Here is a 15,681-nt window from a genome sequence, read left to right on the forward strand (position 1 = left end):
TTAGTCTTATTTTCCAAGAAATCTTACTACCAGATCACAGTGAAATTACCTAATATTACTGAAGCTGCACCTTGCTTGCTGAGTAATAAATCAGTAATTCTAACAAATGCTATACAGCTCTACAAAGGAAAAGAACTATATCAATATATCAACAGCACTATTTCAAACTACATGTTTATACAAATTTGTTTTTATTTATTTCCCACCCACAGCCCAATCATTGCACATTAAGACTGAAAAAAAAGGCAAGAGAACAGGAATAAAAAGTGAAGAAATTTTGTATTATATTCAAGCATTTGTCTTTTCTGATTATATAAGAGAAAATGAGTATTAGGAAATCCAACTTCAAAAGAGAAATTCAAAATGCTTCCACAGAGAATCAGAAAGCTGATCTGTTGAGACGGAGACCAGTGGTCCAATTTGTTTGATTCAGTGGGTTTTAAATTCCAGGCTTTAGCCTTGCCCTATGTCCCACACTCTAAATGAAACTAGGAGTGCACTTCAGGACTAGCAACACTCATTCAAAGTTCCTCGACCACTGTGGGGCACTGCAACAAACTGAAAACTTGCTTGCTTTTATTCTTCTAAGGAGTTTTAAGCTAAAGTTTCTCTTCTCAGACACTATTATATAAAATGGGAGTTTCTGCTTTGTCCCCTCCCTGCCATCACACCAAAAAATAAATAAATAAATACAAATTTGAAATGGGTAAATAAAATTGGCGTTTAAAACCAGTTAAAGCAAGTTAAAACTGAATTAACCCTGAAGGGGTCAGAGGATTTTAAAACAGAAAAATAAACACAAAAAAACCCCACAGGCATATTGACAATTTTCTAAGCTGAAATGTCTGGACTCTGGCAGGAGTGTCATGTTTTCCAAAGCTGACTTTTGGAAACCTTAAGCTGGATTCAGAAAAATTCCTAATAATATGAGCCAACAGCCAGGAATAGGTTATTGAGCAAGGGAAATGAGTGATTCCATTTACAAACACATCAATGAAAAGAAGGCCACACATCCAGGAAAAAGGTTTAAGAAAGACTCACTCCATCATGAATCTTCCTAGCTGCTGAATTTCACCGTGTTCTGATTCTTAATTTAAAAGCTGAAACTTTAGGGGCGCCTGGGTGGCGCAGTCGGTTAAGCGTCCGACTTCAGCCAGGTCACGATCTCGCGGTCCGTGAGTTCGAGCCCCGCGTCGAACTCCCTCTCTCTCTGCCCCTCCCCCGTTCATGCTCTGTCTCTCTCTGTCCCAAAAATAAATAATAAACGTTGAAAAAAAATTAAAAAAAAAAAAAAAATAAATAAATAAAAAATAAAAGCTGAAACTTTATTAAAGATCAATAACAAAGAGCCAATGTGTGTGTGTGGGGGGGGTGCGGTGGGCGGGGGAGGTGGTGTAGGAAGAAATCAACATGGTACACTGTAAAGCAACTAAAATATAAAGAAAAAAACTTCATCTGGCCTTTCTCAGGAGGCCAAGGAATGGCTAAATGCCCCTTTCAAAGCTTCAAAGCCAACTCAAGGCACAGGTGTCATAAACTCAATTCCCAGACAAGATTAGGTCAGTAGGACTTGACTACGCCACCAGCTGGTTTTACTATGTGCCTTTCACACTTACCAGCAATCACAATATCTAGAAAAACTTTGCCTCACAGGTGTTTTTACTACCTTTCTCAGTTGCCCAAATAAAGTAACTCTCTACTTCAAGAAACTTGGAATGACTTCATTCATTATCACCTCTGGCACAGAAATAGGAAGTGTTTAGTAAGCATAACTTACAAGGTGTAACTGCTGTTTCTGCAGGTTTCCACAGCTCATGTTGGCTATGGGGGCTTTTAGAGGTTCCCTTGTATTCACCCCCTCCATATATACAGGACCTGTACTGCCACCACTTGCTCTACAAAGGCAACAAGGAAATTTCCAGCTGATATTTAGAAATGGAACTTACTTCTTGGTGATATCAGGTATAAAAGAGAAAAAAAAGAAAAAAGAAATCTTATTCTACCAGGTTGGTAAAAAACACACACACACACACAACAACCCACCACCAACACAAAAACCCCTTGGGTCCCTCTTGATCCTGCCTGAGTTGCAGCTGAGTTCAGAAGTCTAATCTCCCTAAGCACCCATATCCTGGCTGCCCAGTTACAGGAAGAACAGGTTTTCGCACAGCTGGATGGCTGGTTCATGATGCAAGATCTGTCCTGACAGAAAAGCTAGCTTGTGGGCATACTTGCAGGGAGCTGGGACTCTGATGGTGCCAGGCCAGTTCCAGTACATGTGGCACAGCTTGAAAGTCAACCTGTAGGCCAAGAAGAAAATAGGATCCAAATCACTCTCCACCTTTAATTTTGGGACATGATTAGGTACTAATGGGTGTATGACACACAGCATGCTTTCCAGAAAACTGGGGAACTAAGAAATACATGATGCAACTTTTGGGAATCATTACTTTTAAGTGGAATTATTTCATTTCATTTTTATTTGTAAGTAAGAGGACATGGGTAAATTCCCTCACTTTAGGTACCCTCATTTTTAGACTGAAACAAGGAAAACAACAGAATTTTTTTTTTTTTTTTTGCCTCAAGAATAGCCTGAAGAATGCGTTAAGTACCCCAGCAAAGTACTGAAATAATCTGAGCCCGATGACATTGGGTCTCAAAACTGGCTGTGTGTTGTAATTATCCAGAGTAGTCTCTTTTCTTAAAAGAATTATTTTTTAAAAAAATGTTTGGGACACTTGGGTGGCTCAGTTGGTTGAGCTTCTGACTTTGATTCATGGGTTTGAGCCCCGTGTCAGGCTCTGCTCTGACAGTGCAAGCCTGCTTGGGATGCTCTCTCTCTCCTCTCTCTGCGTCTCCCCAGCTCATACTTTCTCTTTCTCAAAAATAAATAAATAAGGGGCACCTGGATGGCTCAGTCAGTGGAGCATCTGACTTCAGCTCAGACCATGATCTCACAACTCCACATGGGTTTGAGCTCCACATTGGGCTCTGTGCTGACAGCTCAGAGCCTACAGCCTGCTTTGGATTCTGTGTCTCCCTCTCTCTCTCTTCCTCCCCCCGCCCCTACACTCTGTCTCTCTCTCTCTTAAAAATAAATAAACATTAAAAAATTGAAAAATTGTTTTAAGTAAAATAAACAAAATTTTAAAAATGTTTATTTTGAGAGAGAGAGAAAGAATGTGTGCAAGCACATGCAAGTGAGCAGAGGGCCAAAGAGAGAGAATCCCAAGCAGTCTCCCTGCTGTCAGCACAGAGCAGATGTGGGGCTTGATTTCATGAACTATGATATCATGACCCAAGCAAAAATCAAAATTCAGAATCTTAACCGGCTGAGCCACCCAAGCACCCCCAGAGCAGTTCTTTTTTTTTTTTTTTTTTTAATTTTTTTTAACGTTTATTTATTTTTGAGACAGAGAGAGACAGAGCATGAACGTGAGAGGGTCAGAGAGAGGGAGACACAGAATCTGAAACAGGCTCCAGGCTCTGAGCTGTCAGCACAAAGCCCGACGCGGGGCTCGAACTCACGGACCGTGAGATCATGACCTGAGCCGAAGTCGGCCGCTTAACTGACTGAGCCACCCAGGTGCCCCCAGAGCAGTTCTTAAAATACGAATGCCTAAGAATGCTTGGGGTAAAGCCTGGGCATCAGCTTTACCGATGTTTTGTTTTAAGCTCTTCAAGTAATTTTAAAGTGCACAGGAATTACCAATCACTCTTCAAAAAAAATACCATTATGAAAGACATGAAAAAAATTAAAGGGTAAATATTCCAGTCAGGTGGCAGTGACCCCATCTTAGCTAGTTGGCCATGATTAATTATGAGAAAGAGTAAGTTATTGGTCAGCTCACCTCTGCATGTGATCAGGACTCAGGTTTGCAGTGTTGAGAACACAGACATAATGGGTAGGAATGCCACAACCCTGCCGTACGTGATGGGCAAGAAGGTAGAAGTCCACCCTAGGAAGGAAAAAGTACAAAGGGATGATATGGTCAGATTTGGCCAAAGAGAGCTGAAGAAGATCTTGGTGATCATTTTGCCTCCTTCACCTAAGGCTCAGAGAGGTCAAATGACTGGATCAAGGATACACACAGACCAAACCATATTATAGCTCAGGAATCTGGACTCAACAGTATATGGTATTACAGGGGTACCTGATTGGCTCAGTTAATAGTGTGTGACTCTTCATCTCAGAGTTTTAAGTTTGAGTCCCACGTTGAGTGTAAAATTACTTAAAATTGTTAAAAAAAAAAAAAAAAAAAGGGAATGGTAGCAGAAACTACCAAATCTGTGTGCAGGAAGTTAAAAGTATACATAATCTTAGGAAAAGAATGTGCGTTCAATATTTTATACTTAAGAGGTAAAAGATTTATTGTTGGTTTGTTCTTCAGTTGTTTTGAAAATACTTTATGACCATAAAATCTCTGAGGATTCCATTCCACATCTCTCTAGTCAACCTCCCCATTCCAATACCCAAGGAACAAATAACCCCTCCAACCTATTCTTGCTGAAATATAATGTTTTCCCCACTTACCACTCACAGCTTGTTATGGTATGATCTACCACAGTCCCAGGGGAGGGAGTCACAAAGTGCTCGGTAGCAGCCAGGTACAAATTGGTACTGATTTTCTTCTGAACTACAAATACTACCATCTTGGGCTGATAATTCTCAAAAGCTTCAAAACACTTCTGTAGCTGAGGAATCTCATAGTTGGCAACTGTCTTTAGTTGGCCATCAGACACTCCGTCACGGTATACCACAATCTTCTCTGGGAGACAGTGGTTCACCTGAAACGACACCCTCCTGAGGTGAACTATGGAGTCTGGGGTTGATGACCGCAGGCAGTATGAAGCTCACTCAGCACACAGCTTGGCAATCTGGCAGTAGGTCCCTCTGACAGCTGGGCCCAAAGCCGCCATGTCAGAAGGGAAGGGAGGAAAAGCTTATAGTCATTTCTAGACTTCCTCAGGGTAGTAAAACAGACCTGGTACAGCAAAAGTGTTATAAACTATGAAAGTAAAATAAGCCAGTGATGAGTCACATACATAAGGCCCATACTCAAAAAATATGAACAAAGTTGAAAGAAATGGTAGGAAAATTATGGGATGAATCAACCTTCCTTTGACTTGTATTTCACATGAATTACCATTTAGGCAAAGAACAAGGTGAGTGTTAGAGAAATTCTAACATAGGACTGCACAACCCACAGATCCATCTTCTTCACATTTTTATGTACAAGCAACATCTAAAGTTGCTAACAAGTGAAAGGATCCCTTACAAAATATTATCCTACAATCAGGTATAATGTGAAACATTTTTACTAAATAATTAAAATTAGTATACAGTTATGGTAAATTATCCATGGACCCAAATCAAATTTGGATGCTGGATTCAATCAGTTTGAAGAATAATGCTTTTCCCATTTAGAGAATATAATTATGTTCTAGCTGTGTTTGATTTCAATAGTTCAAGAGAATAAGCTGTTCTTTTTTTGGGGGGGGGGAGAGAGAGAGAGAGAGAGAGAGAGAGAGAGAGAGAGAGAGAGAGAAAATGAATGCTCATGTACACAGGCAGGGGAAGTGCAGAGGGAGAGGGGGAGAGAGAATCTTAAGTAGACTCCACACCCAACCCTGAGCCTGACACATGATTCTATTTCACAACCATGAAATCATGATCTGAGCTGAAATCAAGAGTCAGATGCTTAACCGATTGAACCACCTAGGTGCCCCTAAGCTGTTCTAACTTTAAACTAGAAGTTCCCTGAAAAGTGCTTTAGTTTAGTCCACAGTCCGTAAGTGGTAGTTTGATTCTAATCAAGTCGTATAGATTATTCACAATTCCCCTCAGAAACCTAAATTATTACTGAATTAAATATATATACACTATACATTCTTTATACATTTATTCTTTTTAAGTTTCAATTCAAAGAATCCTATTTTTTTTAAATGTTCTATTTATTTTTGAGAGACAGAGACAGAGAGAGGAAGAAAGAGCATTGAGTGGGAGAGGGGCAAAGAAAGAGGGGGACAAAGGATCCAAAGTGGACTCTGTGTTGACAGCAGAAAGCCTGACGTAGGGCTCAAACTCACAAACCATGAGATCATGACCGAGCCAAAGTTGGATGCTTAACCTACTGAAACACCCAGGTGCTCCAAGCATCCTTTTTTAAAAAAAAAATGGTTATTTGGGGCACCTGGGTGGCTCGGTTGTTAAGTGTCCAACTTTGGTTCAGGTCATGATCTCACAGCTAGTGGGTTCCAGCCCCGTGTCAGGCTCTGTGCTGACAGCTTCAGATTTTGTGTCTCCATCTCCCTCTGACCCTCCCCTGCTCACACTCTGTCTCTCTCAAAAATAAATAAACATTAAACAAAAATGTTTTAAATGTTTATTTTTGAGAGAGAGAAAAAGTGGGGAAGAGTCAGAAAAAGGGAGAAAGAGTATCCCAAAAATCTGCGCTTACAGTGCAGAGCTGGACACAGGGCTTGATCTCACAACCATAAGATCATGACCTGAACTGAAATCAAGAGTCAGACACTTAATTGACTGAGCCACCCAGGTGCCCCCAAAGAACCCTTTTTAAAAAAATGTTTATTTTATTACATATTTTGAGAGAAAGAAAGAGAGAGAGAAAGAGCGTGCACATGCAAGTGGCAAAGGGGCAGAGAGAAGGAGAGAGAGAATTCCAAGCAGGCTCTAGGCTGTCAGCACGGAGCCCAATGCAGGGCTCGATCCCATGAACCGTGAGATCATGACCTGAGCTGAAATCAAGAGTCAGAACCTCAAACGACTTGACCCAACTAGACGCCCCTCAAAGAATACTTTTTAAAAATAATCCCCTAGAATCTTGCTGAAGTTAAAGCTCAGAATTTCAAATATTTTTATAAATGTGCCTTTTTTTGAGACACCTCAAGTATTACATTTACAAATGTGTAATTCACCTCACAGTCCCAAACTGTAATTATTGCTCTTGTTTGTATGACTTTTCTGTTTTTGTGTTGTCTTTGGCTGTCCAGAATCTATTCTATCATTTTTGGTAAGAACATTTAGTTTCCTTCTCCCCCAACAGGATAAGTCTGCTGGGACTATTAATTGAGGTGCCTTCCCCTAATCCAGGATATCTCAACACTCATGATCTATGGAGCTAGATTATTCTGTTTTGGGGGGCTGACAATGTTTAGAAGTATTCCTGACCTCTACCCACTAGATGTCAGTAGCAATCGCCCCCCACTAAAAATGCCTCTAGACATTGCCCACTGGGAGGACGTAACTGCCACCAGCTGAGGACCACTGCACTAATCAAAGGACATAAAGATGACCCAAGTTATGCCAACATAATGCACCTCCTTGCTTTGAATCTTGAGCAGATAACGAAAATCACTTGGAGTATGGTCCCTCTGTGGTGGTGTCTCTTTAGGTCCCTGCGTCTGGAACTCCAGGAGCTACCCTGACTCCTGTCCATTTCCCAGTTTGATGTTAAGCCTTCTCACCAATCATCTGACACTCTCCATGATTTTACCAATTAATTCTCACTTTGCTAAAGCTAACACATTTCTATGACTTCTCAAAGACCCCTTACTGATACACTATGTTAAAAGGTAGATACCAGGGGTACTTAGATCAGGAGGAAACCATCATTTCAGAGAAGGAAACAGAGTGGCAGTCCAATGCATCTGGGGTCAGGAGACCTGGGACTGAGTATGATTCTGCTGTTCCTTGGCTATGATCTCAGAACACTGTTTCCTCAGTTGAAAAATGGAGATAAACCACCACCTTATCTTCTTGTCAGAGTTGTTAAGGGGGATAAAGTAAAAAATATACACAGTTGACTCTTGAACAACATGAGTTTGAACTGTGTGGGTCCACTTATATGTGAATTTTTTCAATATAGTACATTACTGTAAATGCATTTTCTCTTCTGTATGATTTTCTTAATATTTTTTTCTCTTATTTTATTGTAAGAATGCAGCATATAATGCCTTTAGCATACAAAATATGTGTTTCATCTACTGTTTATGTTATTGGTAAGGCTTCTGGTCAACAGCAGGCTATTAGTAGTTACTTTTTTGAGAAGTCAAAAGGTATACAGTTTTTTGACTGCATAGGGGGTAAGTACTCCTAGCCCTTGCATTGTTCAACAGCCAACTGCATATATTTTTAAAAGTTGTTCAGAATGCACTAGATTAAGGAAATACAGATATTCCAAAGCATCGAGAAGTAACATAACGAGATAAATGGAGTGAAAAATAGAATCAAATTCATCTGAAGTATTCACTGACATCACCTCTTTCTTTAAAATTTGCTAAGCAACCACTTAGTGTGAGATACTATACTTGGCCCTATAATATAAGCTGCCAGTAGAAGTGAAAGATGATTCCTGTTATCAAGGAGCTTAAAAATCTAGTAATAGTCAACAATGGTAACTCTTCTAGGTCATCTAATCCATACTCTTTTATTTCATAAATGGTTAAGATTAGGGTCTAGACAAGGGTCAGGATATAAGACAAATCACAATATTGAAACATAAATGTTAAATGTGTATTATTAAACCACTTCAGTACAAGAGTAAATAAATTAATAAATTAATGAGTACCTTGAAAGCAGGACTGTGCCTATTTGACTTGTATTGCTAGCACTGAGTACGATGGCAAGGATCAAGTAGAAAATAAATATCTGCTGAAAGTTTGAGATGTTCTTTTAGGCATGGCTCCATTCGTTCATAAAATAAACACTTAATGCCACTACATACAAGCAATTGTGTTAGTCTCACAAAATTAAAAAATTACTTTGATACAATCCAAATGTTCACGGAACTCAAATTAGAACTGGAGAGACAGACACATAAAGTAAATGTTCGCAATAAATTACAACTAACATAATAAAGATAACATTTGGTGTCTGCAGGGAAAAGTCAACATTATGCTTCAGGAAAAGGTGTAATGAAAGAATCAGCAGATAATTCAGGCAGCAAAGAAGGGTAAAAGGTTTCCAGGCATAACACAAGCAAAGGCCTAGATTGTGGCTGGACAAGGGGTAAGAAAACAACTGGAGACCACTATATTATCAGTCATACATTTGAAAACTACTCTGGCAACCATCTACAAACAGATCAAAGATGATTAAGAATGAGTATTAGGACCAGATCACTTCCAGTTGAGGATGTCAAATGAGAACACTGAAACCCTTCACTCTTATGGTAACACCACAAAAATCAAAATAATATAAAAATCACACTTACATACGGGACTATCAAAGACCAGTGGAAGCAAGAAAGCCTCGATGAACTTGAACAGAGGAGCCTTCAAAAAGGAGCAGTGAGTTTCTGAAGCATCCATGAGACAAATGACAAGAGTGAACGTGGGTAGCAGGAAGAGGCGGCCTGAGGTTGCAGAAATTTTACCAAGAACAGACAAGACTGACAGGATTCTGGGGAGATAGCAGAGGAGGAAGAAAAGGACATTCTCTCCCCACCTAGATAACAAATGTACTAGCAGAATCTGTCTGATGTGAATAATTTTGGAACTCTGGAGTTTGTTGAAGGCTTGCAATTTCCCAGGGAAGATGTGGACAGTGAACTGCTGTTAATTTCCACTCTTGGTACAAAAGCTGTCCTATACCTATGCTCACCCACACTGCAGGGCCCTGTCCTACAAACACTGGGATCTGTTCTCTGAGTGCTGCTTCTGATCCTAGAAGTGCAGACAAAGAGGCTGGCAGCCATTCTTGTTGCATCTAACTCTCCAGCTGAAGTGACTTCCAGGGTATTTAATGGGCAAGTGCCATCCTCCCCTGATCCTTCATTTTTCTCTTTATCCTTTTTTGGAAGTCAGACATTAAAGACTGGAACATTCAAAAACAACTGCATAAATGTCAAAAATCAGAAAGTGACAATGCATGCTCAGATAAAAGCTCAAAACACTGAAAGACCTTAAGTTCCAGCACAATCATAACCTACACCAGTCAAGAAATAAAAACAAACAGAGCAAAGGCCTGAAGAAGGGGGCCAATCTGATTTCCAAAGTTACCACATTATTAGATTCAAATGTCTAGTTTGCAACAAAAGTCATAGGGCAAAGAAAGAAACAGGGAAGTATGGACCAAAGGAAAACATTAAATCAATAGAAATGTCAGTGACGAAAACCTCATGGCAGTTACACTGACCAAAGACCTTAAAACAATGGTCTTAAAGGGGTGCCTAGGTGGCTCAGTCAATTAAGTGTCTGACTTTGGCTCAGGTCATGATCTCATGATTTGTGAGTTCAACACCTGCATTGGGCTCTGTGCTGACAGCTCAAAGCCTGAAGCCTGCTTTGAATTCTATGTCTCCCTCTCTCTCTGCTCCTCCCCTGCTCACACACTGTCTCTGTCTCTCTCAAAAATAAACATTAAAATAGTAAAAACAAAACTAAAAAACTATGGTCTTAAAGATGCTCAAAGAACCAAAGGGGATGTGGACAAAGTAAACAATGTTTGGAAAAAGTGAGGTATTAATAATTAAGAGAAAACCTAAAAAGTAAACAAAAATAACTACCAGAGCTGAAAAGTACCATAACTGCAACTTCACTGGATGGATTCAAATACAGATCTGAGCAGGTAGAAGAACGAACCAGCAAACTGAAGATTGTATAATGGAAATTATTGTTCACAAATAAAAAAGACTGAAGAAAAGAGAACAGTGCCTAAAGGACTTGGAGGACACAATCTAGCAGACCAATATTTGCATCTTGGGACTCCCATGAAGAAAAGAGAAAAGGGGTAGAGAGAATATCTGAAGAAATAATGGCTGAAAACTTCCTAAATCTGATCAAACACATGAATATAAACAGTCAAGCTCAATGAACTCCAAGTGATATGAATTCAAAGAGAACCACACTGATACACACAATTAAATTTTCAAAAGCAGAATATAAAAGAAATCATGAAAACAAGATAGAAGAAAATCATTGCAGGCAGAAAAGATTATCAGCAGACTGCCCATCAGAAACTCTGGAGACCAGAATGTAGTGGGTTGATTATCGAAGTGCTAAAAGAGAAAAACCGCCACTCAAAACTTACACCAGCAAACTATTTCTTTGTCAAAAATAAGAAAGAAATTAAGACATTCCCAGATAAAAGCTCAGAGAGTTTCTTGCCAAGAGACATGCCATGCAAGAAATGGTCAAGGGAGTCCTGTAGGATGAAATAAAAGATGACTCGACAGTAATGTGTAGCCATAGAGAGAAATAAAGATTTCAATAAAGGTGACATATCATTGTATTATCGTAACAGTGGTTTGTACTACATTTAAAAATTTTCTATATGATTTATGACTCAAGTAAATAAAGAAAAAAAAAAGCATTAGTCTAAGACCGAGTATTATTTAACTTTGGTTTATAACTCCAAATCTTGTCTTTTTTACAAAATTTAAAGACAAATGTATTTAAAAGGATTATCAGTCTATATATGAAGGCACAAAATATATAAAGGTATATAATTTTATGACATCAACATCTAAAGAGGTAGAGATAGACCTGTAAAGGAGCAACGTTTCTATATGTTACTGAAGTTAAACTACTATACATTCAAATTAGAGTGTTTTAACTTCAGGATATTAAATGTAATCCTCACAGTAACCTCATACAAAATAGCTATTGAACATATACACAAAAGGAAATGAGAGTCCCCAACAAAATTAACCCAAGGAGGTCCACACCAAGACACATAATAATTGAAATGGCAAAAAGCAGTGGTAAAGAGAATTTTATATTATTAAAAGAAATTTTTTTAATGTTTTATTTTTGAGAGAGACAGATAGAGGATGAGTGGGGGAGGGGCAGAGAGAGAGGGAGACACAGAATCCGAAGCAGGCTCCAGGCTCCGAGCTGTCAGCACAGAGCCTGATGCGGGGCTCGAACCCACAAACTGTGAGATCATGACCTGAGCCGAAGTTGGACACTCAACCAACCAAGCCACCCAGGTGTCCCTAAAGAGAGAATTTTAAAAGCAACAAGAAGGACGCCTGGGTGGCTCAATTGGTTGAGTGTCCAATTCTTGATTTCAGCTTAGGTCACGATCCCAGGGATGTGAGGTTAAGCCTCACATCAGGCTCCACACTGACAGTGGAGCCTAGTTAAGATTCTCTCCCTCTCCCTCTGCTCCTTTTCCCCACTCATGTGCTCTCTAAAACAAAACAAAACAAAACAAAACAAAACAAAACAAAACAAAACAAGATAAGATAAAATAAAGTAAAAGAAAAAAAAAAGAAAAAGAAAAAAAAAAGAAGCAAGAGAAAAGAAAACAGTTACATATAAGGGGAACCTCAAAAACCTATCTATCAGCTGATTTTTCAGCAGAAACTTTGCAAGGCAGAAGGGAATGGCATGATATATTCAAAGTAATGAAAGTACAAAATCTGCATCTACGAATACTCTACCTAGCAAGGTTATTAATTCAGAATAGAAGGAGAGATAAAGAGTATTCCAAACAAAACTTAAAGAAGTTCATCACCATTAAATCAGCCTTACAAGAACATTACAGGATATTATTTGAGTGAAAAAAGGCCATTATAGAAGAAAATTAGGATCACAAAAGTAGTAAAATAAATTCTATCTATAAAAATCAGTCAAGGGAATCACAAAATAAAAGGATATAAAGTAGAACATCATATACATACACCATGGGGTGGGGAAATAAAAATTTGGTGCTTTTAGAATGGGTTCAAACTGAAGTGACCCATAAGATGTTATATATGAACCTAAGGGTAACCACACATAAAAAACCTGTAACAGATACACAAAAAATAAAGGAAATGGAATACAGGCAGTTCACTGAAGAAGGCCATCAAACCACAAGGCAAAAGAGCAAGAGAAGAAAGGAATAGAGAAGAACTATAAAAACAACCATAAAACAACAAATGTTAATAAACACATACCTATCAATAATAATTTAAATTTAAATGGACTAAATGCTCTAATAAAAAGACATAGGGTTATTGAATGGATAAAAAAGCAAGATCCATCTATAGGCTGCCTACAAGAGAAATCACTTCAGATATAAAGACACATAAAGATTGAAAATGAAGGGATGGAGGGGTGCATGGGTGGCTCAGTCAGTTAAGTGTCCAACACTTGGGTTTCAGCTCAGGTCATGGATCTCATGTTTTATGGGACTGAGCCCCATGTCGGCCTCCATGCTGACAGCACAGAGCCTGCTTGGGATTCTCTCTCTCTCTCTCTCTCTCTCTCTCTCTCTCTATGCCCCTCCCCTCCTTGCATTCTCTCTCTCTCAAAATAAATAAGCGTTACAAAATAACCCCCACAAATGGATGGAGAAACATTTATCATGAAATACAAGTGAAAAAAAAGCCAGGGAAGTAATATCTGTATTAGACAAAATAGACAAAGGAGGACATTACATAATGATAAAGGCAACAATCCAACAAGAGGACATAACAATTATAAATATTTATCCACCCAACAAAAAAGCACCTAAATATATAAAGTAACTATTAACAGACAAGGAAAAAATTGACAGTAATACAGTAATAGAAGGGAACTGGAAAGACATTCCATGTTTATGGATTAGAAGAACAAATATTGTTAAAATGTCTATATTACCCAAAGCAATCTACACATTTAACGCAATTGCTATGAAAATGTCAGCAGCATTTTTCACAGAGCTGGAGCAAACAATCCTAAAATTTGTATGGAACCACAGAAGACCCTGAACAACCAAAGCAACCTTGAAAAAGAAAAGCAAAGCTGGAGGCAACACAATTCTGGACTTCAAGTTCTATTACAAAGCAGTAATCAAAACAGTATAGTACTAGCACAGATATAAGACACATATATCAATAGAACATAATAGAAAACCCAGAAATAAACCCATAACTATATGACCAATTAATCTTCAACAAAGCAGGAAAGGAAAAGGACAGTCTCTTTAACAAATGGTGTTGGGAAAACTGGACAGCAACATACAAAAGAAAGATACTAGACCTGTCTTAATCATACATAAAAAATAAATTTGGAATGGATTAAAGACCTCAATGTGAGACCTGAAAACTTTAAAGTCCTTAGAAAAGAGAGAGCAAAGGCAGTAATGTCTCTGACATCAGCCATAGCAACATTCTTCTACATATGTCTCCTGAGGCAAGGGAAACAAAAGCAAAAATAAAGCATTGGAACTAATCAAAATAAAAAGCTTCTGCACAGTGAAGGAAATAATCAACAATGAAAGGCAACCTACAGAATGGTAGAGGATATCTGGAAATGACATATCCAATAAAGAGTATCCAAAATATATAAATAACTTATAAAACTCAACCCCCCAAAGTAAATAATGCAATTAAAAAATGGGCAGAATATATGAATAGACATTTTTTCCAAAGAAGACATACAGATGGCCAAGAGACACATGAAAAGATGTCCATCATCACTTACTATCAGGGAAATTCAACTCAAAACTACAGTATCACCTCACACCTGTCCTAACGGATAAAACACAAGAAACAGGTGTTGTCAAAGAGGTGGAGAAAAAGGAACACTTGTGCACTGTTCGGTGGGAATGCAAACTGGTCCAGCCACTGTGGAAAACTGTATGGAGGTTCCTAGCAATTGCACTACTATTTACCCAAAGAATACAAAACACTAATTCAAAGGGACATATGCACCCCTATGATTATAGCAGCATTATTTACAATAGTTAAGACAGGGAAGCAGCCCAAGTATCCATCAACTGATGAATGGATAACAAAGATGTGTCACACACACACACACACACACACACACACACACTCGAATATTATTCTGTCACAAAAAAGAATATTTTGCCATTTGCAAAAACATGTATGGAGCTAGAGAGTACAATGCTAAGTGAAACAAGTCAGAGAAAGACAAATACATGATTTCACTCATATGTGGAATTTAATAAATGGACAAAAGAAAAAAAAAGAGACAAACAAAAAAACAGACACTTAAATACAGAGAGCACACTGGTGGTTGCCAGAGGGAAGGTGGGTGGGGAAGATGGGTGAAATAGAAAAAAGCGATTAAGAGTATACTTATCTTGATGAGAACTGAGTAATGTACAGAATTGTTGAATCAGGGGCTCTTGGGTGGCTTAGTCGGTTAAGCACACTGTTGATTTTGGCTCAGGTCATGATCTCACAGTTCATGAGTTTGAGCCCCACATCAGGCTTTGTACTGACAGCCCAGAGCCTGCTCAGGATTCTCTCTCTCTCTTCTTCTCTCTCTCTGTTCCTCACCTGCTTGTGTAATCTCTCTCAGAATAAACATTAAAAAAAATAATAATTGGGGCGCCTGGGTGGCGCAGTCGGTTGAGCGTCCGACTTCAGCCAGGTCACGATCTCGCGGTCCGGGAGTTCGAGCCCCGCGTCAGGCTCTGGGCTGATGGCTCAGAGCCTGGAGCCTGTTTCCGATTCTGTGTCTCCCTCTCTCTCTGCCCCTCCCCCGTTCATGCTCTGTCTCTCTCTGTCCCAAAAATAAATAAACGTTGAAAAAAAAAATTAAAAAAAAAAAATAATTATTGAATCATTATGTTGTACACTTTGAACTAATATATTGTATGTTAATTACACAATTTTGAAAAAGGAAATGAGAAAGGAATTTAACCATTTCCCTACAAAAAATGAACTGAACACAAAAGAAGACAGTAATACAGTAAATGTAAGACAAAAAAAGGAA

General features: G+C 38.7%; 1 protein-coding gene across 2 annotated transcripts in view; it reads right to left on the minus strand.

Moving 5' to 3' along the window:
* Positions 1-1,323: 1,323 nt before the first annotated feature.
* The window catches only part of PIWIL2 (piwi like RNA-mediated gene silencing 2), a 79,949-nt gene continuing 65,591 nt past the window's right edge, over positions 1,324-15,681 (minus strand). For both annotated transcript variants that reach the window (XM_045457566.1, XM_045457559.1), the window contains exons 21-23: positions 4,535-4,788; positions 3,852-3,959; positions 1,324-2,300 (exon numbers count right to left, since the gene is read on the minus strand). In XM_045457566.1, the coding sequence (XP_045313522.1) occupies positions 2,144-2,300; positions 3,852-3,959; positions 4,535-4,788 (519 nt within the window). In that variant the 3' untranslated portion in view covers positions 1,324-2,143. The remainder of the gene's footprint in view (positions 2,301-3,851; positions 3,960-4,534; positions 4,789-15,681) is intronic.

Source organism: Leopardus geoffroyi, chromosome B1, assembly GCF_018350155.1.
Source record: "Leopardus geoffroyi isolate Oge1 chromosome B1, O.geoffroyi_Oge1_pat1.0, whole genome shotgun sequence".
Classification (NCBI taxonomy): domain Eukaryota; kingdom Metazoa; phylum Chordata; class Mammalia; order Carnivora; family Felidae; genus Leopardus; species Leopardus geoffroyi.